Source organism: Xyrauchen texanus, chromosome 25 (genome assembly GCF_025860055.1).
Source record: "Xyrauchen texanus isolate HMW12.3.18 chromosome 25, RBS_HiC_50CHRs, whole genome shotgun sequence".
NCBI classification, from domain to species: Eukaryota; Metazoa; Chordata; class Actinopteri; order Cypriniformes; family Catostomidae; genus Xyrauchen; species Xyrauchen texanus.
This window is the reverse complement of record NC_068300.1, coordinates 33209155-33235189: the sequence shown is the minus strand read 5'-3', so window position 1 is coordinate 33235189 and position 26035 is coordinate 33209155. Positions and strand designations below refer to the sequence as shown.

Sequence of the window (26035 nt, the reverse complement as noted above, 5' to 3'; positions counted from 1 at the left end):
ATTTTAATCAAACTAAAACCTTCTGGCTGTATTAGTTGGTTTTGTGTATTTGATTGTGTGTGTGCTTGTGTGTGTGTGTGTGTGTGTGTGTGTGTGTGTGTGTGTGTGTGTGTGTGTGTGTGTGTGTGTGTGTGTGTGTGTGTGTGCATGTTCTCTGTTTGTGACAAAGACATCGTGCAAAGCTACTATGTGCATGTAAACATACCATGACCAGCTGTGAATATTCTGCATATCTCTCTCTCTCAGGCTCTAACTTACACACACACTTGGCAGTGAGTCAAGCTTTTAGTGGTAACAGTGATCCATTAGAGCACACTTCCTCTAAGAAAAAGACCAGCCCCTGACCAACATCCCCTCTAATGTAACATTTCCAAAAGAAATTTTCATCCATCTTCACACACCTCCCTGTCTATTTATTTCTGTGTGTGTGTGTGTGTGTGTGTGTGTGTGTGTGTGTGTGTGTGTGTGTGCGTGTGCGTGCGTGCGTGCGTGCATGCATGCGTGCATGTGTGTGTGTGTTTTCAGTTTCTATCTCTCTGCCCATTATATTTTGTCAGATGAACATTTGGTTTAAAGCATTTAGCACATTATAATAAAGTGTACTTAACTCTACTCCACACTGCTCTATTCTATTCTAATTCACTAATGTTCTTCTCTTCTCTACTGTTCTCTGCTCTCAACTGTTTTCTCCTTTATTCTATTTTGCTCCACTCTTTTTGTGTTTGTGTTTGACTTTTTCACTCTTCCGTACTCTTCCATAATCTGCTGTATTCTGTTCTACTGTATTCCACTGTTTTACTCTGCTCTGCTCTACTCTAGTCTACCATGTTCTATTCTATTCTGTTCTGTTCTATACTCAACCCTGATCTTCTCTCTGATCTTGTTCTACTCGGTTTTACTTTACTATATTCTGCTCAGCTCTACTCAGTTCTGATCTGATCTAATCAACTCTGTTTTACTCTAATCTACTGTATTCTATTATGCTCTACTGTACTCTGATCATCTCTACTCTGATCTACGCTACACTATTCTGCTGTACTCTGCTCTACTCAACAGTATTCTATTATGCTCTAATCTACTCTGATAAACTCTGCTCTGCTATAATATACTCTACTCAAATCTACTCTGCTATTCTATTCAACTGTACTCTGTTCTACTGTATTTTATTATTTTATGCACTACTCTGATCTAAACTACTCTACTCTGCTCTACTGTGTTCTATTCTGCTCTACTCTAATCTGATCAACTCTGCTCTACTGTACTCTGCTCCAACACCGCATGACTGTGGCAGTATTTTTGCAATTATAATTATTATATGGCTCATAACACGTCTCAGTGCAGTTCCGAAGTGAAATGTCCACTGTGTGGCGCAAACAAATTAGCTAAATGTCGTCCCAAACAGATGAGGTTTTTAAGGTTAATGCCCTATCGAGGTTTTAATCAACAAAACCTACCTCCCTACCCTAAACCTTAAACCTAAATCTCACCAACTGTGTCAAAAAAAGCAAATATGAGATGAAAAACACAAATTCTGAAGCAACCACATAATTTCGTGCTGCTTCTATGATACTTTGACTCACATGTTGACTCGCGTGCTCTTCTGGACTTGTACCCCGGTCTTTTGTATCACAAGTGCAACTCTCTATCAGTTGAGCAACCACGCAATTTAATCACACACTAACAAGCTTGTAAATGTAGTTGGTTATATAATGCAAACGTTAAAATTAGTCATGCATTACAGTGAAAGTGTTTATATGTCATAAGACAGCATTGTGTGAGGAACAGAGTGAAAAATAAGCATTTATTAACTGATAATCTGCCGTTTTACTCTTGATTTGAGTGAAACGGATTAAAGTAATTGTTGTTTTAGTGCCTGTAATGTTCATTCCACCTAGAAATTGCAGTGTTACGTACAACAGGCAACATAAAAATCATTTTGGAAAAATTCAGTTATTGGAACATGATTATTTGACCAGGTTGTGAATGCCACTGGGGGAGAAATGTGACAGTGATTGGAGACAGAACAAAAGCGACTTAACAAACCAATCTATTTTAACAACATCCTCTCTCTCACAATCTCCTCTCTTGATTTCATTCTAGTAAGGAAAAAAGATCTACGCTATTCTACTCTGCTCTACTGTATTCTATTCTGTTATATTCTTCTCTGATCCATACTACTCTACTGTAATCTGCTCTACCATACTATATTCTATTATATTCTGATCAACTCTGCTGTACTCTATTATAATTTGCTCAACTTTACTGATCTATTCTAGTGTATTCTTTCCTGTTCTATTCTACTCTACTCTTCTCTGATCTATGCTATTCTATTCTACTCTACTGTATTCTATTCTGTTATATTCTTCTCTGATCCATACTACTCTACTGTAATCTGCTCTACCATACTATATTCTATTATATTCTGATCAACTCTGCTGTACTCTATTATAATTTGCTCAACTTTACTGATCTATTCTAGTGTATTCTTTCCTGTTCTATTCTACTCTACTCTTCTCTGATCTATGCTATTCTATTCTACTGTACTCTGCTCTACTCTATTGTATTCTATTCTGCTCTACTCTGACCTAATCTACTGTACTGTATTCTGTTCTATTCTGATCTACGCTACTCTATTTTACTGTATTATGCTCTATTCTATTCTGATCTTCTCTGCTTAACTCTATTATACCCTACTCAACGCTACTCTGCTCTGATGTATGCAACTCTGTTCTACAGTACTCTGAATTACTCTATTCCATTCTATTTTGCTCATTTTTACTCTAGACCACGTTACTCTTTTTACTGTACTCTACTGTATTCTATTCTGTTATGCTCTTCTCTGGTCTAATCAGCTCTATTCTGTTATTATCTTCTCAGCCCTACTCTACTCAGATCTATGCTACTCTGTTGTACTCTACTGTATTCTTTTCTGTTCTATTCTGCTTTTGTCTACTCTGATATGTGCTACTCTATTTTACTGTACTCTGCTCTTGTCACATATTGCCTGTTGTCTTTTGTTTTTGTGCTTTTATGTTGAAATTCTTGTTTAGTTCCTGTTTCCTGTTAGTTTTGTAGTCATTTGTAGTTTAATTTTATGATTGGTTTCCCCTGATTGTTTCCACAGTTGTTGCTCGTTCCCTTGTTTGTTCCCTTGTATATTTAAGCCCTTGTCTCCCCCAGTTAGTTTGTCAGTTCTCAGATGTGTTATGATGCTCTGTGGTTGCCTGGTTTCCTGTGCTTTTGTTATGTTCTGAGTTATAAAAAAATATCTTTTGTTTTATTGAAGCTGTGCTTAGATCCTCATTCTTTGCCTGCCTCTTCACAGCTCTACTCTACTCTACTCTACTCTACTCTACTGTAATGTATTGTGTTGTATTCTGCTCTACTGTATTCTGATGTGCTTTACTATACTGTATTCTGTTCTACTGTATTCTGATGTGCTTTACTATACTGTATTCTGTTCTACTCAATTCTGATCTTCTCTACTCTAAAACACTCTTCTCCAGGAATGGGCAACTTTGAAGGTGGTGAGGGCTAAAAAAAAATTCTCCTTTCTACCATGAAGCCGAATTACAAATCTGCTCTCTAACAATGTTCACCCCTTTACTCAATTTCCTCATTATTTTGGGTGATCTTTGGGTGATCATCGCATTACTAATGCGATGATCTTTTAAAGATTTTGTTACCTATATTTATAACAAATATATGTATATATACTGTATATATTTTGGAACTTGCGTTTTTACTAAAACACGCCATTCACATGTACAAATTCATGTTCAATTGACAAGCAATATACTTCAGACTTATGAAAATGAACAGACAACATTTTCAACCTCACCTCATAAAATAGCTCATAGGTTTTAGTTAAAACCATTATTATCAGCAATAACAATACTGTATACAAGAACATAACATTTCAGTGCATTAATACAAAACATTTTTGCATCAGAGCACACATGTATGGACCAAACAGTCCCCTGAGTAAGAGAACTCTGTTGAGAACTCTCTATTCGCAAGATTTCTCAACAATCAGACAGGTATCTCAATCATGCATTTCTTTAAAGTTTCTCCCTCTGATAACAACTTTTTGGTTTTTTGCAAGCACAAGCGAAACTTTCATGGATTTCATAAATACTTTGATGCATTTTACCCTTGTATTTTATTTACCCTTTACATCTGTGAGGAGAGCAGCTCTGGTGTATGTATCTCTGATAATATACGCCTCTTTGACCTTATTAATGATGAGCAAGTGTGAGATGTTGCATGCTAGAATCCTACAGTGATCAGCAGGTCTGCTAAAAAAGTCTCTTCTGGTCAGTAGTTGTAATTACATCATAAGCTGAATGCAATCGTTACATAATCCCCTTTTCAAAGAAATAAAATGAATCCTCAGTTTTCTCCGACGGGCTGTATTCAACAATGCAGCGGGCCGCCAGTTACCCAACCCTGCTCTACTCTGCAGTATTCTATTCTGCTGTGCTCTACTCTGATCTACACTAATCTACTGTACTCTACTGTATTCTATTCTGCTCTATTCTATTATGCTCAACTCTGATTTACGCTACTCTGTAGAACTCTACAGTAAAATAGAAGTCTACTCTAGTATACTCTCAGTAAAACCAATTGACATAATCTTTAAACACTGAAATGTTTTAATTAGTGTTGTCAAAAATATCGATATTTCGATAAATATCGATACTGAAATATCTGAACGGTACCAATACTAATTTCCCTAAGTATCGATACTAGCCGAGCTGTCACTTTCACTTCTCTCCAAAGGCGCGTTGACAAACACCACACACACTCGCACTCCTCTCATTCGCTCTGGTTAAATAGCAAAAGTGAAGTGAATGTAAAGATGGCGAGTGCATGCGGCGCCCCCGCGACCAGTTTTGTTTGATAAAGAACACAGCAGGAGTGCTATCTGGAAATATTTTTGATATGAAGCCAGACATCCGAAGTCTCCCGGAAGTCTCCCGCATATTGATAGCTTCTCCCTGATGCCCGCAATTTAGTTCAAATCTCCCGGAATCTATAGCGCACATGCGAGACAGAACATACTGCACGCATAACATAGATAGCGCGCACACAACATACATAGCGCGTGCTAGAGAGGGAGAGAGCGAGAGACCTTATGAAAGCTAGTCAACCCCAACCCCCCCCTTGACGTTTAAGTATCTTTTGTTGACATTGAGATTGGATTTGATTTGACTTGGAAATACAAAAGATTGCACTTTTTATTTACTTGCACTTTATTGGTTTTTGAATGTATGGCAATCTGAGAGGCTTTTGAACAAGTGCAATACCTCAGGACATTTTGTTCATGTAAAATATACCTCATTGTCATGTTCTAGACAGTTCTACCCTCTTAATATTGTGGCAGTTTTTTTCTCTGTGGTATCGAAAATGGTATCGAATATCGATATTTTTCAAGGTATCGTATCGAAGTTAGAAATTCTAGTATCGTGACAACACTAGTTTTAATTATGTAATTATGTTTAATTATGGCCCTCAATCATAGCTATGCTCTCTTTTGTATGTATTTTCCCAGCATTCTTTGGGAAGTATCTGAACGAGTATAATGGTACATACATTCCTCCGGGCTGGAGGGAGTGGGTCGCCATGGTAAAGAATTCCCGCTTCTACAACTACACCCTCTGCAGGAACGGCATCCGAGAGAAACATGGCTTTGACTACTCAAAGGTCTGTATGTGAGGTGCTCAATGATGTGGAACCCCCTCTTTTCTCATTGTTCTTCTTTCCTTCAGTTCTTTCCATGTCTCCATCCATTCTAGAGCAGTTTGATTGATAGTCTTGTTAGACTGATTTATAGCCAAACCATTTCTGTTTGTCTCCCCCACTCTACCACTTCCCCATCCCACTCTCTCATTGGCTGTCTCTCAAAGCTTAGTGTCAGATATCAGAGGTCATCGCTGCATTTTTATTTCTTCTTAGATTCCTCTCTTTGTTATTTCTGTTATTTCTCACCATTCATTGCAGTGGCTGGCATTCAAGCTCTCTAACAACAGAAAAGTCTGCTTATGAGCAGGCTTACATGGAAACAGCGCTCGTGGAACTATGCAGAAAGCGTTGCATATTTCGGAAAAATTGGAACGGCCATCATGCACAAAGTCGTTTACTCAACATTTTGGATGATTTTATTATATTTTCAGTTATTGTTGATAGTGTAGTATTCTCAGATCCATTTAAATGGATAACTCAGCCAAAAATGAAAATGTAGTCATCGTTTACCTTGAGAGAAGCTTGTTCACAGTGGCTAGCGTATAAACCTCGCAAAACCAAAAACAGCCAAGTTTTCACATGAACAACGTAAGTTTAAACGTAAGCCATTGTGAAAATTCTTCCTCTTGTGTTCTGTAAAACAAGAAAAGTCGTACAGGTTTGGTATGACATGAGGGTATGTGAATGACAGAATTTTAAGTTATTTGTAAACTATTCCTTAAACACATTTAACCATGTTTAAATCCATTCTTCAGAATTCGGCATATTTTCCCCAAAAAATCAGTGCAGAAAAAAGTCCCAAGATGCTGTCTGGGTATTCAAATGTAAACTTGTGAGATCAAACATAATCAGTAGATGATGTAATGATCAGATCTAATCAGATCTTCATTTTCCACTTCTTCTTGCAGGACTACTTGACAGATCTCATAACCAACGACAGCATCAGTTACTTTCGTATGTCTAAGAAGATCTACCCTCACAGACCTGTGCTGATGGTGATCAGTCATGCTGCACCTCATGGCCCAGAGGATTCAGCCCCTCAGTATACCACCGCCTTCCCCAATGCATCACAGCACATGTAAGTTCAAACAAGCATGCTGTTTTCATGTAAAACCGATCTGTGTGTTATGATCAGAACTAATTAAGAGAAGGTGGATGTGTAGAACTTGACAGGCATTACAATCCTGCAGAATTCAGGTTTTCTGGACAGTTCTGTTGGCACATAATCAGAAGCATCAGTTTTGTTCTACTTGTGTATTCCTAAAAGGAGCAAAAATAGAAACACACAGATGTTCACATTCAGTCAGTGGTAAAGAAGAGGGACAGCTGTAATTCTTGCATAACATTCTCAACTGACATATCTTCCCCATTTCTCTTTTTCTACCACTCAAGTGCTACTCAATAGAGTTGTTAAAGTGGAAACAGCCCTTACTGCTTCAAACTAATATATACACACTCACACTTTTATCTATCTGTCGTTTTCTCCTGCTCTCTTGCTAATTGCCCGCCAGCTGGTATCAGACCTCTTTTTCTCTTTCTCTCTGTTCATCTCATCTCTCCATTACTGTCCTTCCAGCATGAAAATCCTCTGCTATTCCCAGGGTCTGTAATCCCTCTGTCAGAGAAACACTGCCATTCTGCCATTCACACACACACACACACACACACACACACACACAAACACACTCCTGAATACATGCATGGCAGTGAAATCTCTGCATCCTTTATGCATACACAGCCTCAATTAAATCCTGTCTACACATGATGTTGTTTTTAGGTAGCTGGATTTGCCTAACAAAACCTCTATGATGCCTCTCTCTCTCTCTCTCTCTCTCTCTCTCTCTCTCTCTCTCTCTCTCTCTCTCTCTCTCTCTCTCTCTCTCTCTCAATGTTGATCAAATAATCTCAAAATCTCATTTTATAGTTCTCTTTGTCTACTCTACGTGCACCCAGTAACCTCATAAATTCAGCCTTTGGATGCACGTTTCTATGTATCCCAGAAACCCCTTGCCAGATGTCCACAGCTGATTCGTTCCTTGTCATTAGTCAACTTCACAACACACCGGTACATAGGCACTGATTGTATAATCTGGATTATCAAGCATTCTTAGGACAGAAACATAGTTCATGTAAGTATGCAAATGCTGGATTCTCAGCAAGACTCTGTTTGGGGGTCTGACCAGCCGAAACAAGACTCGATCCTCAAAGAATGTCAAACAATAACGTTGGAGCTTCTTAGATGTTCACATAATAGGACAGATTAATTCTAAATATGAAGATATGCTTCTATAGCTCTGTTTGAATTTAAGTTGTAATTTGATCACCCCTAAAATGGGTCATTACATTTATATTGCGAGAGCAGCTCAATTAAATGTGTTTATTATTATTATTATTATTATTATTATTAATTTATTCAGTGCGTGGACAGAGCAGAGAATATAACGTTAGTCTCTAATCATTTTAAACAGTAAATCACTTCAGTGATTTAGGACGGATTGCTTTCATATCAACTGCTAACTGTACCAGGGTTTACATAAACCGTACACACGGCCACCTTTTCAAGCAGACTTAGGTGCGGTCAGAGACTATTCAGCAGAGACGGCCACTTCTATTAAAATTAATGGGAGAAATTGAAACCCAACGGTCAATGGATGTAGAATTCCCGCCTTACAGGTAAAAGAGACAATCAGCTTTTAGATACAAACATTGCTTGTCAATAAACTCGAGAATGCACATGCGCTTTAGCTATACAAGTCGGAATTCTTTTCTTTTCTTTTTTTTGGCATTATCTGGGGTACAGAAGCACAGTTCTTTGGATCAAACCAACCGTTTTTGAGATTTTGGGCTTTCCCCATTCAAGTAGATAGGAGCTGTAGTTTCATGACTGCAAATGGCTTCCAGATAGCATTCCAAAGATTGCTAGAAAGATTTTGGTGCAGTTTACTGGTGCCTCCACATTAACCAAACAAACCAAACTTACTCAGGTCTCTAAAGCTCTTGTGTGAAAGCACAAACAGATGTTCTTCACAAATTAGCTTTATTGTAGCAAACAAAACCTCTAATGAACAGCCCCGCCTTCAAAGTGTTTCTGACCAATCCTATCTTAGCAACTGATGCCATCCTCCATTTATCTGACAAGCGCTTACATTTTTTGCAATGCGAGTCTATGGGAGTAATGAGTGTTTGAGTAGTTTCATGCTGAATTTTATAGAAATGATTGGAAAAATATAAACAACATTGTTGCTGGGTCACTTGTGACAGTAACAGCAGGTACCTACAGAGGATTCACACCTTTCCACATCTTTCTTTTTTTTTAATCTTTTAATAAACCTCGAAAAGAGCATGATTTAGATTCAGACACCACAGAATGCTCAATGAGGTAAAAAGAAAAGAACCCTACAGTGACAGCTTAGGACTTGAAGGAATTATTGGAACTGGTTAACATGCGTGTACTACAGAAATCATTAAACAGGCATGGTGTCCATGACAGGACACCATGAAGAAAGCTGTTGCTTTCCAACAAAAAGAAAATGCTGCTTGTTTAAAGTTTGCCAAAGACCACCTTGACACTCCACAACGCTACTGGGAAAATGCTTTGTGGACTGATGAACCTAAGTTTGAATTGTTTGGGAGGAACATGCATCAATATGCGTGGCTTAAAAGGGCACCGAATACAAAACCTCATCCCAACCGTGAAGTACGGTGGAGGGAGCATCATGTTTTGGGGCTGCTTTGCTGCTTCAGGGCCTGGACTGCTTGCCAACATCATGAAAAAAAATAATTCCCAAGTTTATTAAGACATCCAAAAGGATAATGTCACAAAAGTAGTGGAAAACTACTAGTGCAGTAACAAAAATAGAGCCCTGTGTCTCTAAGTAAAAAAAAACACAATATCGGCTCATATATCTCATATATCTCATATAGCATTTGAGCAATAGAAAGAACAGACAGAGATACTGGATATATTTCTGTCATAGGAAATGAAATCAGACATTTAAGGGACAGAATGGTCACATATGTTCACTATTTCTCAAGACAATTTGATGACAGCCCCAAAAGACATTAACAGATACCATTTATTTTATGATTTGTTGATGGAAAGCTCTTCAGATATAATGTGTGTGATAAGATTTTTTTGGATGTTTTCATTTAACAGGCGTTTCATCCATGGTTGCAGTAGATAAAATTGAAGATGCAATCCTGCCCACTTTTTGGCTTACATAAAACATCCATCATCCTTTCAAAGTTACAGTTTAAGCCAGCGTTTGTGTCTAGAATTCACAGTGTCTTCTCTTTTTCACCAATAAAAACACAAAGCCTTGCACCATTTTGCTAATCCAGTCCCTTTTGCACTTGGGCATAAACACACAAGTAATGATTCTCTCACGTCATTATCTGTTACATTGACACCTGTCTTATCGTACCATAATTGCTGTAAATTATGTCATTTGTCCCCAGCAATAAAAACCTGCACTCCACACATCATTCCAATTCGTGGACATAACGGTGAATGTACTTTTCATTTCGTGGATAACAGAAAACTCCTTTCATGACGCAAATGCACCCAGCATGTCACTAAATGTTCCTTCTGCGAATGAAACATGTATTTTGTTCCACAAAAGGGGTTTACTGGATCACAAAATCATTTTCATCCCCAAAATGTTTTTTGTACATTCAATTTGGTGACTCAGCATGCCATAAAATGCATTGTGCATAAGAAATGCTCATTATGTAGAGGAGATTTCATTCATGAAATGGTTGTTCTAGTTTACTTTAATTTCAGTGTAATGACAGCACTTCGTTCTGAGCACAAAAACAGATTTAGAATTTTGTGCAAGTGCTGACTTTACATTGAAAGTGATTAAATACTACTGGCTTTTGTCTTTCTGTGTATGAAATGTGGTAAAGTGAAAACTGCATTTTATCATGCTGCACTTCGTGTTTCGTAATTCATTCAGCCCACAAAAATAAGTCTTTTTGTGCGATCAATCAAAGAAATTGGCTCATAAGTGTCATTCTTTTGTGATTCCGACAACACTAGTCATGCTGCATGTTTTTTTGAGTGCAGTCAGTGAACACGGCACAATAGAAAGGGGTGTTGTTTTGCAGTTATTTCTCATCACAATTCAGACTACAAGCCAACAACACGATAATTGATGTTGCTGTGGTGCTGTCGATTCACTGCTGAAAAGCAGTGCAGAATACACTGTGTCTTACTCCACTGTTCTCAGTGGAGAATCCCGCTGAATTCCTGCATCCTGTTCTAATGCTCCATGAAGAATTCCAGAGACCGTCTTCATTCTTTCAGTTGAGTCCACTGCAAACCAACCGGCACCTTCCCTAATGGCCTCCTGCTAGTCCTGATCTTCTCCGCTCCTTGTCCTCATACAGTGCTGTATTTCATTAACCCCTCGTTGCCCCTCGGGCTGGCACGGGACCACTGAGAGACATTGTCCAAATCCTCACGGATATTCAGGAAAGCGTGTACTTGCTTGCCAAACGCTATTGTTCAATGGGAAAATCCCCGTTCCCATTGGTGCATGATCCTGCTGCACCTGTTTCATTTTTGTCACTCTTGTCATGGAGGGAATAATGGGGAAAAAATACAATATGAACTGAGAAATAGAGAGGGAAAGGGTGAAAGACAGTTCTGAGAGGATTTAAAGGATATTATGCACCCAAATGGACTACTTACAAAACTGCTTCCCTGTTCTACTTAGTTCAGCTTTTCTACTTATGCATTTACATTTCAACATATATCAGTATACTCACTGCATCAATGAAACAATGACACAAAATAGAGATTAATAAAAGGTGATGCATGCATTCATCAGGTCTCTATGTCCGCCCTCACACATGGAGCATTGCAGTGTTTGAAGTGTGTAGCTGTTTCATCCAAAGAGCGCTGGCACTGACTCCCTTTACTAGTCTCCTTCACACTTCTGTAATTTGCGGTTCAAGCTGATTTGTGGTTAAATATCTGCTGCAGACTTTCGCTTGAGGAGAAATGGTAACATGCGCTTGGAGTGCCATTGCTTTCTTAGATCATCTTGGGCTTAATTAAAGCTCTGAAAACTGTTCGTCCACTGAAATTTGAAGATGCTGTACACATTAATGTTTAGAACATTTCTTCTCCTGTCTCTGAAAATATCATTACTTTAAAATGTTCTTCCAAACACTCATTTTAAGCAGAGTTTCAGGAACTGGCAACAACAGCACATTGTAGCACATTTAACCCGAAACTAGCGAGCAGCTTTATTTCAAAGTGGAATTATGTTAGAGGCTCAGTGCTAGTAGTCAATAAAGACAATGAAAAAGAGAGAGAGAGAAAGAGAGAGAGAGAGAGAGAGAGAGAGAGAGAGAGAGAGAGAGAGCGAGAGAGAGAGAGAGAGAGAGAGAGAGAGAGCTGTTATATGTGATGTGATATGTTCAAATAAATAATAATACTAATTTATATATTGCTGTTATTTATATATTATTAATAATTAGATTTTATACTGTCCAAGTTATTGGACAAAATGTGTTTTGCTTTTATTTTATTTTATTTTATTTATTCTATATGATGCTTTGGCAACATTGTTTTTGAAACTTTCATGCCAATAAAGCCCATTGAATTGAATTGAATTGAATTGAATAGAATTGAATTGAATTGAATTGTTATAAATATGTTATGTCACGTGTTATAAATGCTGAATGACACTTAATAAACATTAGTAACCCTTCACTGATATTAAAATCTCTTTTTTTAATCTCATTAGAATTTATTTTTGGTATATTTTGACATGAATATGGACATTTGTGTGTATAAGTATGAATACGATAATTTATTAAACATGTTATAGCATGTTTAGCTATTTGCCAAGTGTTGAATGAAAGTCACTCTTTTATTCATGTTGTTATAACTGCATATCATTGATTTATAATTCACTTGTAAATGAACTATCAGTTATTAATGAACCCCTTTATTAACCCTTAACATATTAAACATTTATGTTACAGGGTTAGTTCACCCAAAAATGAAAATTCTCTAATGATTTACTCACCTTTAAGTCATCCCAGATGTGTATGACTTTCCTTCTTCAGCAGAACCTAAGAGAAGATTTTTATAAGCACATTTCAGCTCTGTATGTCCATACAATGCAAGTGAATGTGTGCCATTAGGTTGCTGGCTATTTGACTGTCCAAAAGTCATATTTAAGTAACCCACATGACTCCAGTCGATCAAATAATGTCTTCTGAAGCAAACTTATAGGTTGGTTTAAGAAACAAATCGATGATTAAACGTTTTTTAACTTTAAGTCGTTGCTTCCTGCCAGCACTGTATTCTTGTTTGAAGTGAAATCACTCTTGCTTGACATTAGCTTACATCGCTGATGCGACGACTGATGGCAGGAACCACATTTTTTACAGTTAATAAAGTTGTAATTGTTTAGTTTTTACACAAATGTATCAGTTTGCTTCAGAAGCCATTAATTGATTGATTGTGGATTACTTTTATGCTGCCTAAATATGCCTTTTGGATCATCAAATAGCCAGCAGCCGGATGGCACCCGTATACTTCCATTGTATGGACGAAAAGAGCTGAAATGTACTTATAAAAATCTTCACTTTGGTTCTGCTGAAGAAAGAAAGTAATCAAAGAAACATCTAGGATGGCTTAAAGGTAAGTCAATCATGAGAGGATTTTCCATTTTGGGTGAACGAACCCTTAAAGTGTTACCAATAACATCTTGGAATTGATACATATAAAGCAGTGTCAATCTAGCAATCGTCTATGCACCTGCAAAGCATTAAAATGCATTCCATGTAGGCAGATCTTTAGGCTCACATGGTCCCTTTCAGGTCCCAGTACAGATAAAGAAATAGACAGATACACCAGAGAGAGAGAGAGAGAGAGAGAGAGAGAGAGAGAGACAACATCGTCCCTTGTCTCATTGTTGTTATCAGTGTAAATATATGGCACCATTAAAACAAGGCCAGGCAGCAACATCTCAGCGAGATGATGCTCATATTGATTTGTCTGTAGAAGGGCTTTAAGTAATGGCTGTAAACATTAGAGCTGGGTGCTTTTAATCACAACTGTAAAAGGCAGTAAGCGTATAAGTGCTGTTTGGCTCTAATAGGCCTCTCAAGCTTGTCACAAGAGAAAGGAGGAGTTAGCAAACACTTCTTCCCTATCTCTTTACCTCTCAATGATGGTTGAACACCCAGTATATTAACAGAGTGTCAATCTGTCAGTCAGCACCCAAGAAACCGTGAGTCTGTAAAATTGTGATTTGTCATTTTTGAGGCGACGAGAGAGAAAGAGAGAGGAATTGGTTGCTGTCATTTGTAATTCAAACCATACACACACACACACACACACACACACACAAACACATTCACACCTTCACACAGACACATCTCAGCTGTCAATATGTCTATGCTTGCTTTACTCCAAAACCAGTAGATTAAAGATGACAAACTGAAGAAGCTCTGAAAACTTTGGATTTCCTTCAGTCATGCTCCACGAGGTCCACTGACTGTGACTATTCTTCTTCCTCATTCAGAACGCCCAGTTATAACTATGCCCCTAATCCGGACAAACACTGGATTATGCGCTATACCGGTGCCATGAGGCCCATTCATATGGAGTTCACCAACATGCTGCAGAGGAAGAGACTGCAAACCCTGCTGTCCGTGGATGACAGCGTGGAGAAGGTAACCACACACTAAGACACATTTACTTGGCTATCTAAAATTACAATAAATTTCATTTAAATTTTTTTTATATTAAGATAATTGCAATGACAACAGACTGACCCTAACCCAACCCTATGATCAATTCGTCATTTAAATAGTTAAACATGGGTGTTTCATCAACTTTAGGCAGTTTCATGTCCCAGGGGTTGATTTTTATTAAAACTGACTTATTTAAAACTATGAAAAATCAAAACAAAGAGTAGAATAAAAATCAATCACCACATCAAACAATTTTGACCCCAATAAATTGTTTCCCCAAAAGTTCATTTACTTGTTAACCAAGTCGACAAAAGTGTCAGAGAAGAGCATGCTTGAGATGAAATGTGTCATAAGTGATGTTTTAAGGTAACAAAGAAAAATCAAGATAAATGTAACTTTTTTTTTATTGGGAATCATTTCCAATGAAGCTGTCATTTTGCCAAATTATACAACAAGTGTACAAATATTATTTAGTTTCTATTTTAGTATATTTTAAGCCCAGAAATATTTGTGTTCTCATTTTTAATTTCTACTTTCCTGGTAATTTATTACACCAATTAACACACTCTCTACATCAGGTGTCAGTATTATTAAAAAATTAATATTTTCAAAAAATATTATTATTAAAAATGTCACTGTTTTATTCTATTACATGAATAATTTTAAAGCTACTAAAGTTATTCCGGCAAAAGTAGTGAGTGGTTTTCTCATTTCCTTGTTAATGTTGCACACGCACACTTTTTATCTCATTGTTTACGTTCACTTTAGACATAACCGACTGTGTTTACATTAAAACCTCATCAAAACGGGCATTGGCAGAATTATGAAATATATTTGATCGTTTAGGCGCACTCGCATTAGCGCTCTTGGCCGCCTGTCAATCACGGCAGGAAATAAAAAAATCTAGATCAGCCAATCAGTGGTGGTCTTGCTATCACTATCGATGTAATGAACACCCCTGGTCTAGATGTAGAACTTAGGCTAAATATAGAAAACTACCCAAAAGTTTATTATCGATATAGAGGATGTAGATGTTTTTTTCCCGATAAACATAGAAATCTTTTTATGACACAGCCCTATAGATAAAATTTTATTAATCTCTCACAGCAACCCAATAATCTCAGTGATATATAGTTAAATTATAGGCTAAGTGTGACAGGGCAGAGGGCGCAGGGCGGGTCGTGATTTTACACACCCGGACTTTTATCAGGCTAATCAAGCCTCCGAGAGGGATAAAGGCTGTCTGCGGATGGTGGTGCAACAGAGAGAGAACGTTTACGGGCAGCTGTCTGTCCCGTGTGTGTGTTTGTGTCTTTTGGTTTATTTATTCATGAAACTATTATTTATATTGTCAAGCCGGTTCTCGCCTCCTCCTTTCCATTGAACTGTTTTACAGTAAGTTATATACACATAGAATCTAGAAAGCAGAAATATGAAAATGTATCTTGAAATGCATAGATGAACTATGCACCGGGCCATTTGTATATGCTTAATTATGTGGACCCCACAGCTTATACAAGGCCCCCTAAACAGGGCCCTGTGACTATGAGGGCCCCCAGCACTCTTTAGGACCCTTTTGCCTTCCTGTTTCTAATTACATTTTTGAGCCATTTTTTAATCTTATAACGCTGCCTGGTGAAAGTTTCCATGCCCTTCTTGAAGTAGAAAACCTTTTCAAATAATTTTACAAAATAGCTACCTTCATATTTTGATGCACTCATCTTTTCATGCAAAATTTTTGCTGATTTTGATAAGGAAAAATTATTATATTGTTACTGATTTTTCTAAATTAGTATTTATTGAATTAAAGCAACATGTGCTTAAAATGTCATTATTTTATAGAAAAATAGGTTTAAAAAATAGAATTTTCTATTATTCCATATGTTAGGCTTTATATGTTTAAGCTTTATTCTTTGTATAAAAGGGCTGTCGAACACAAACCTTTATTAAACTATTCATTGCTATACCTGCATGTTAGCCCTGCATTACAAAAAAAAAATAAAAATAATAAAATATCTTGGCTTAGGTGGTTGGGGGAAAAAAAAATAATATTGAGAAAGAAGGAAAGAAGGAAAGAGAGCATCTTCAAGTAGATTAAAGGGCTTTTTTGTAAGTTTTGACAGTTGAAGTTTGAAATTCCACATTTCAAAACAGACTCATTGCTTATTAAAATATTCTGTCAATGTAATGTACTCTAGGGGATTTTTGGACACTTTGAAAAGGCTTAAATGATGTCTTTGCTGGGCTTTTCAATGGAAGAATAATAATGGTAGCCAAGCTGTAGGGTTGTTCCAAACAGAATTTCCCCAAATATGACCACTATTTTTGAGCCCCTTTCAGCCATTCTAAGTTCTCACAATGGAGGGTAAAGTCTTTGAAGGAAATAGGGTGTAGAGATGATCACTTCTGAATGGAACCCACCCCATCATTCAGATGAGTTCAAAACGATATAGCAGCATGAGCCAAAACTGACATAACTATTTGCTGAATTTCACCAAACCCATGCATAGATAGTGTGGGAGCCTTCTGTATTTGTTAAATTCCTAAATATTTAAAGTGTTTGATGAAATTAAAATATTTCATAAATGATTATGGCCCCTTTAAATATATGCATTTTGTATGCATAATTTGTAGTATTTACATTGAGTTTACATTATGTATAACAAATGATAAAATTGTACTGTCTCTTTAAGAACAGTGGCCGTTCAGCAAAAGTGTTTCGGTTGACAGGTTCTTCACCACATCTGTGCTGTGTGTTTAAATGAATCTGACTGTAAATAACAGAACCAGCATTAAAAGAGACTTAAATCAATGAAAATCGATCAGCTTTAAAAGATAATCGGACCGGGGGGCCCTTGCTAGTCATAATCCACTCCTGTCGAAATGTTTCTTCAAATTAGAGGCAGAATTAATGCTGATATCAGGTTTGAGCAAGAAAAACTCACATGACACGGTCATGCAATTGGTCTTTATTACTGCGAAAAGCCCTTTCACGTCGGCCGTAGATGTTCATGTGTTAAACCTTACTTGAGGTATTCTAGACATCCATAACAGTTGGTGCCAGGTCTACAGCCGCCGTTCAGATTTTTTACGTGTGTGTGATTTGATTTGACGGGAGTCAAGAAACTCTCCCTAGCCAATCACATTGATGGATACAAATAAAATCAGGACAGGGAAGCAGCAAACACAGACGGTTCAGATTTTAACTAACTTTTAGAATTGTTTTAATGAAAAAGTTCACCCAAAATTCTGTTCCTCGTGCTGTTCCAAACCCATATATCCCTTTCTTGTTCCTTGGAATACAAGAGGAGACATTTCAAACAATTGTACTAATCGTTTTTTTCCATTGCATTTGCAATGAATGGGGACTGAGGCTTTCATAACACAAAATGACTCAAGAGTATCAAATAATAGAGTGGGAAAATAGTGCAGTAAAAGTAGTGACAGCTTATAAAATGTACTCAAGTAAAAGTATGAAAATATTAAACTACTTTAAAAAGTACAATTCCTGGTAAAATCTACTTATTCCACACCCCTTTCAGAATGTTTACAAATAGCATATAAGAGATAAAAGATCATATTTTGATATAGTACTTCAAAAGCTACATAACACAAAATGTACTTTTATTAACACAAATCATCATGTTCAAAGGTTTGCACCCATTGGTTCTTAATGTATTGCCTTTTTGAGCATAAATAATAGTTGTGCAGAAATTGTGAAATGTCCAAAGTGTCAAAAGCTGGATCTCAAATGTGCAGAAGATGCTGAGAAACCAAATAATTGCACAGTAGTTACAATAAGCCGACATCGTCACTGCTCAGGACAAAGCAGGGACTCATGAACAGTTACACAAACAGTCATTGATCGTCGAGATAGCAACACATAATATTAAAAATCAAGGGAATGGGGCATGGGAAGCTCAGCGAATATTGACGCTGACTACCAACACTGGAGTTGTGAATTCGTATCCAGGGCGTGCTGAGTGACTCCAGCTAGGTCTCCTAAGCAACCAAATTGGCCCGGTTGCAAGGGAGGGTAGATTTACATGGGGTAACCTCCTTGTGGTTGCGATTAGTGGTTCTCGCTCTCAATGGGACGCATGGTAAATTGTGTGTGGATTGCGGAGAATAGCATGAGTCTCCGTGGTGTCATGCACAACGAGCCACGTGATAAGCGTGGATTGACTGTTTCAGAAGCGGAGGCTACTGAGACTTGTCCTCTGCCACCCGGATTGAGGTGAGTAACTGTGCCACCACGAGGACCTACTAAGTAGTGGAAATTTTTCATTCCAAATTGGGAGAAAAAGGGGATAAAAAAAAAATAAATAAAAACCAAGGGAATGTAAACTGAACAGGATCATGTGTGTAAATTTTGTTACTATTTTGTCTTGTGGAATATATGTGAGGATGTGTTATGTCAAATAGCTTCTTAAGGGCAGTACTTAATAAAAACAAAATGAAATATATATGATCCCTCATTAAAAAAAAAAGTCTCCTTTTAAAGTCATTCCTTACACACAAGTACTGTGACACTACCATGGTTCAGTGATGGGTTTTGATGGTAACATCATGGTACTTTGATACAGTATATACCATGATGAAGTCAGAAGTTTACATACACCTTAACCAAATACATTTAAACTCAGTTTTTCATATTTCCAGACATTTAATCATAGAAAACACTCTGTCTTAGGTCAGTTAGGATCACTACTTTATTATAAGAATGTGAAATTTCAGAATAATAGTAGAGAGAATGATTTATTTCTGCTTTCATTTCTTTCATCACATTCCCAGTGGGTCAGAAGTTTACATACACTGTGTTAGTATTTGGTGGCATTGCCTTTAAATTGTTTAACTTGGGTCAAATGTTTTGGGAAGCCTTCCACAAACTTCTCACAATAAGTTGCAGGAATTTTGGCCCATTCCTCCAGACAGAACTGGTGTAACGGAGAGGGGTTTAAAGGCCTCCTTGCTCACACAAACTTTTTCAGTTCTGCCCACAAATTTTCAATCGGATTGAGGTCAGGGCTTTGTGATGGCCACTCCAAAACCTTGACTTTGTTGTCCACAAGCCATTTTGCCACAACTTTGAAATTATTTTTGGGGTCATTGTCCATTTGGAAGACCCATTTGTGGCCAAGCTTAAACTTCATGACTGATGTCTTGAGATGTTGCTTCAATATATCCATATAATTTTCCTTCCTCATGATGCCATCTATTTTGTGATGTGCACAAGTCCCTCCTGTAGTAAAGCACCTCCGCAACATGATGCTGCCACCCCCATGCTTCACGTTTGGGATGGTGTTCTTTGGCTTGCAAGCCTCACCCATTTTCCTCCAAACATAACGATGGTCATTATGGCCAAACCGTAACCTTTTTGTTTCATCAGACCAGAGGCCATTTCTCCAAAAAGTAAGATCTTTGTCCCCACGTGCACTTGCTAACTGTAGTCTGGATTTTGGTATGGTGGTTTTGGTGCAGTGGCTTCTTCCTTGCTGAGCAGCCTTTCAGGTTATGTCAATATAGGATTCATTTTACTGTGGATATAGATACTTGTCTACCTGTTTTCTCCAGCATTTTCACAAGGTCCTTTACTCTTGTTCTGGAATTTATTTGCACTTTTCACACCAAATTACTTTAATCTCTAGGAGACAAAATGCGTCTCCTTCCTGAATGGGATGATGGCTGCGTGGTCCCATGGTGTTTATACTTGCGTACTATTGTTTGTACAGATGAACGTGGTACCTTCAGGCATTTGGAAGTTGCTCCCATTGATGAACCAGACTTATGGAGGTCCACAATTATTTTTCATTTTGTTTTAATGACTTCAACCTAAGTGTATGTAAACTTCTGACTTCAACTGTATATACCATTGTGCTTACAGGGTACTTAAAAAATACTATGGTACTATCATGGTACATGTTTAAAAACATATGACCATGGTTTATTTCCAACAAAGCATGTTGCTAGTTTTCCCATGATATACAATGTAATAGAGAAATTTTATAGCACCATTACAGTACATAATATTAAATACAAATCTGTATGATTCACACTGAAAAGTCCCATGTTGCCAAACCTTCATGGATCATCTGTCCTGTCTGAATGTAGATTTATAACATGTTAGTTGACACCGGGGAGCTGGACAACACATATGTGATCTACACGGCTGACCACGGATACCACATCGGTCAGTTTGGACTGGTCAAGGGGAAATCCATGCCATATGAGTTTGACATCAGAGTTCCCTTTTACATCCGTGGCCCGAATGTGGAGGCAGGTGGCAGGTGAGTGCACTCCTACCAAATCACTAGCCAAATGGTACTGTGATGGTAGAATTGTACAGTGATGGTAATTGATGTTAATAACATGGTACTTTGATATCTACACTCACCTAAAGGATTATTAGGAACACCTGTTCAATTTCTCATTAATGCAATTATCTAATCAACCAATCACATGGCAGTTGCTTCAATGCATTTAGGGGTGTGGTCCTGGTCAAGACAATCTCCTGAACTCCAAACTGAATGTCAGAATGGGAAAGAAAGGTGATTTAAGCAATTTTGAGCGTGGCATGGTTGTTGGTGCCAGACGGGCCAGTCTGAGTATTTCACAATCTGCTCAGTTACTGGGATTTTCACGCACAACCATTTCTAGGGTTTACAAAGAATGGTGTGAAAAGGAAAAACATCCAGTATGCGGCAGTCCTGTGGGCTGAAAATGCCTTGTTGATGCTAGAGGTCAGAGGAGAATGGGCCGACTGATTCAAGCTGATAGAAGAGCAACTTTGCCTGAAATAACCACTCGTTACAACCGAGGTATGCAGCAAAGCATTTGTGAAGCCACAACACGCACCACCTTGAGGCGGATGGGCTACAACAGCAGAAGACCCCACCGGGTACCACTCATCTCCACTACAAATAGGAAAAAGAGGCTACAATTTGCAAGAGCTCACCAAAATTGGACAGTTGAAGACTGGAAAAATGTTGCCTGGTCTGATGAGTCTCGATTTCTGTTGAGACATTCAGATGGTAGAGTCAGAATTTGGCGTAAACAGAATGAGAACATGGATCCATCATGCTTTTTTACCACTGTGCAGGCTGGTGGTGGTGGTGTAATGGTGTGGGGGATGTTTTCTTGGCACACTTTAGGCCCCTTGGTGCCAATTGGGCATCGTTTAAATGCCACGGCCTACCTGAGCATTGTTTCTGACCATGTCCATCCCTTTATGGCCACCATGTACCCATCCTCTGATGGCTACTTCCAGCAGGATAATGCACCATGTCACAAAGCTCGAATCATTTCAAATTGGTTTCTTGAACATGACAATGAGTTCACTGTACTAAAATGGCCCCCACAGTCACCAGATCTCAACCCAATAGAGCATCTTTGGGATGTGGTGGAACAGGAGCTTCGTGCCCTGGATGTGCATCCCACAAATCTCCATCAACTGCAAGATGCTATCCTATCAATATGGGCCAACATTTCTAAAGAATGCTTTCAGCACCTTGTTGAATCAATGCCACGTAGAATTAAGGCAGTTCTGAAGGTGAAAGGGGGTCAAACACAGTATTAGTATGGTGTTCCTAATAATCCTTTAGGTGAGTGTAGAGTACCATTACTAATTAACATATTTATATACTATGGTGTTTACTTGATGCCTCAAAGTATTACTATGGCACTATGTCCAAAATACTGTATTACCATGGTCCTTTTGGAACTTTTTGTTATTTGTGAAAAATAACAGTGGTAGGGGTATTAATGATTCAAAAAGTTAGGTTTCATACAATCTATTTAACCATGTACAATCAGTTTTGTTTTGTTTCATGTTGTTGTTGACCCAGAGTTAATCTATAATGAGGTCTGAGCTCTGTTACTTTATGAGCTTTTTTAGAATGCCTTTAATGCTCATTTGGAATTATATATTAATTTTGTATATTCAATTAGATATTAGATATTATTATAGCACTCTCTCTCTTGCTCTCTCTCTCTCTCTCTCTCTCTCTCTCTCTCTCTCTCTACTCTCTCGGTTCAGTGTTTAATATCATTAGGCAGAAGTCTTGTTCACCACTGCTGCCTGATTTGGCTTCCCTCTGTTTCTCAGAAAAGCTGATTAGCAATAGTGGACTACTCATGTGAATATCACAAGGCTTAGTCATTTTACTCTGAGATGAAGGCACAGAAAAGAGGAGAAAGGTTTAAAGTTTGGCCTGGTCGAAAGAGGCTCAGCTTGGGTACATCAAATGAGCCATTAGGGAATTAAATCAAATTAAAGAGATGAACTTAAATTGCCTCTTGAAATATCTGAAAAGAAGTATTTGGAGAAGTAGTTCACTTCCAGGAGAGACATTCATTCTACTGAATTTACAGGATCTGAAGTGGTGAACAGAAATTTACTCCTACTGTATCAAAAAATAACTTGAGCTTGCATCATTTTTAAGGCACATACAATATGTTGATGGTGTAAGGGGGCACAGAACACTCTTTGTAAATATAATTATTTCTTTGTGCATATTATAGCTTGTCATTTCAAACTTGGACAGGTTTATTTTTTAATGGAGCACAAAAGCAGATGTTTTGAAGAATGTCCACACTGCTTTTTCCTGTTCAACAAAATACAATGACTGTGGGGTGTCAAGCTTCAAAACTAATAGAAATCTTCATAAAACTACCATAAAAGTTACCATATATGCCATAGTAGCTACAGTATATTCCAAGTTTTCTTAATACCTATGATAGGTTTGTTTGAGGAAAAGACTGAAATTGAAGTCATTATTCACTTATTATATTCAGTGATTAAAAAATGTATTGTGCAGTATATTCATATTTCTGGTTCAATACAAGTTAAGCTCAATCAACAGCATTTGTAGCATAATGTTGATTACCAACAAAAATATATATTTTGACCCATCCCTCCTTTTCTTTTAAAAAAAGGAAAAATCAAGGCTCCAGTGAGGCACTTACAATGAACGTGAATGGGGCCAATTTTTAGAGGGTTTAAAGGCAGAAATGTGAAGATTCTAATTTATAAAAGCACTTACATTAATTATTCTGTTAAAACTTGTGAAATTATAGCTGTAAAGTTGTTTAAATTGCCATTTACCGGGATTAAAGTGTTTATGGTTTTACACTCTCATGGGTAAAAATGAGATATAACTTTACACAGAAAAGGTTAGTAAGCGGCTTTTGTTTATGTTAAAGGAATAATTCACCCAAACAAATTTTATCATCATTTACTCACCCTCATGCCATCCCAGATGTGTATGACTTACTTTCTTCTGCAGAACAAAATCAAAGATTTTTAGAAGAATACTTCGGCTCTCTAGGTCCTCACAATGCAATTGAATGGTGGCCAGAACCTTGACGGTCCAAAAATCAAATAAAGGCAGCATAAAAGTAATCCATAAGACTCCAGTGGTCAAATCCATATCTTCATAAGCTATAAATTCTCCTCCCTGCCCAGTAGGTGGCAATATACATGAAGAATGTGAATTGTCATAAACAAAAGAAGAAGAATGTGAAAGTAAAAGTGGATATTTATAGTAAAAAAGACATTGAAATATTAAACTGTTTCTCACCCACACCTATCACATCACTTCAGACGACATGGATGTAACAACTGGAGTCTTATGGATTACTTTTATGGTGTCTTTATGTGCTTTTTGGACCTTCAAAGTTCTGGCCACCATTCACTTTTATTGTATGGACCTACAGAGTTGAGATATTCTTCAAAAAAATCTTTGTTCATGTTCAGCAGAAGAAATAAAGTCATACACATCTGGGAAGATATGGGGGTGAGTAAATGATGAGAATATTCATTTATCAGTGAACTATACCTTCACTATGTACATTGCTTACGTCTTGGGTCGACATAAAAATTACTATTACTAGTACAATAAAAAAGTATTTTTACATTTACGGATTGACCCTATTCACTTCCATTCACCCCATTCTCAAATTACAGGATATCTCTTTCTCTCTTACTCTTGTCTATCTCTTAATCTTGTTATAAGTCAATGGTTCATGCTCTGCTCGTCTAGTTTTCTGACCACCTTGTCAAATGGCAACCTCCTCTGTTTCCATAGCAATCCCCACATGGTGTTGAACATTGACTTGGCCCCCACCATCTTGGACATTGCCGGGATAGACATTCCACCAGACATGGACGGCAAGTCCTTCCTCAAACTTCTGGACACTGATCGTGTCATGAACAGGTGAGGGTGTGTCCTACAGCTTTTAATCAGCATTTAACTTCAAGGCAACATGAAACACCATTCACAATGCATCTAACTTCCCTTATGTGACACCTGTCTGAGTGAAACAGAAGATGAAGTGAGAAATATCTTAGGACGGTACTTCGTTAATGGATCAGGATTTGATTGCAAACGTGTAATGTAATAGGAGAAGTACTTCAGATACATTTCAGATGCTATGATGCATTGCTTTTAGCCCAATGCACTGCCTATTATCTATAAGAACAACACCTCTGCTCACTTCATAATTACTGAGTTGCAGCAGATGGCACTTTGCCGAACATCCAACTGGCACAGAACCCCTCATCACTGTGACACCTTCTGATGGATGACACTCTTCCGTTAGACTGCAGATCGCTTTTATTTCAGATGAGAGGAAGAGAAGTGTATCTCTGCAGGAGGTGGGGTGGGCAGGAAATAATAAATCCAGGAAGAAGAAGGTCTTTCAGGAAAAATTACTGGCAGGGCAATGGAGGGGTACACCCAAGGGCATACGTTTGGCTTGAACATTGGGAGTACACCACCCACATCCCTTGTGCTCTCAGACAAATACTTATTAAAGACCTAGTTTTTCAGATTTCCTGTTGAAAATCTAAGAGTTGCTTGCCTAATGAAAACTCAGTCATGAAGCTAGGCTGTTCTGGGTGGTTGCCAGGGGACTGCTGCAGTATGCTGAGTGGTTTCTAGGGCATTGTTAGGTGGTTTATAGGGTGTTCTGAGAGGTTGCTAGGTGGCTGCTTGCTGGCCATCGAAAGAGTCTTTATGATATTTTGGTGCCTATTTGGTCTGCCAATAGGAAATTGTACTGTACATCATTTAAAAAAGTCATAGCACACATCATGTCCATAGCATTAATTTAGGGTTTAGCATTGGGAAGTCTGGTTAATTTGAGCAAATCAGTTTGTTTGATTTAATTCTTTACAAAAAAAAATTCAAAACCAAGACATCACTCAAAAGTATTCCCAGAAGCCCCTGCACAGTATTTTACCACTATATTTTCACTATTACATCATATTGATTATGTTTGTGACTGATATTGTGTTGTTCCAACTAGGGATGTTTCACTGTATACCAAAAATTCCGACTCCCTGAAAGATATTAATGAACTAAATGTGTTGTAAGATATCTCACCGGTCTCTGTGACAGCACTTGACTCTGTAAACAGCAAACAAAAATGCATCTGCGGTCTCTGACGTATTCTGCCTGTCAATCATTTTGCCCGTTCTCACAGTGTTGTTGTTGTTGCAGCGAATTGAGACTTAATGCCATATTCAGATTTTTAATTTGTCAGTTGAGGGCCCTATTTCACTACTGTT

The 26035-nt window shown here is 37.8% G+C and overlaps 1 protein-coding gene across 4 annotated transcripts in view; it reads left to right on the top strand.

Moving 5' to 3' along the window:
* Nucleotides 1-26035, top strand: part of LOC127619191 (extracellular sulfatase Sulf-2-like) — a 246908-nt gene that overhangs the window by 188445 nt on the left and 32428 nt on the right. For all 4 annotated transcript variants that reach the window (XM_052091991.1, XM_052091992.1, XM_052091994.1 and 1 more), the window contains 5 exons: nt 5555-5706; nt 6654-6823; nt 14295-14445; nt 20578-20753; nt 24552-24680. In XM_052091991.1, the coding sequence (XP_051947951.1) occupies nt 5555-5706; nt 6654-6823; nt 14295-14445; nt 20578-20753; nt 24552-24680 (778 nt within the window). The remainder of the gene's footprint in view (nt 1-5554; nt 5707-6653; nt 6824-14294; nt 14446-20577; nt 20754-24551; nt 24681-26035) is intronic.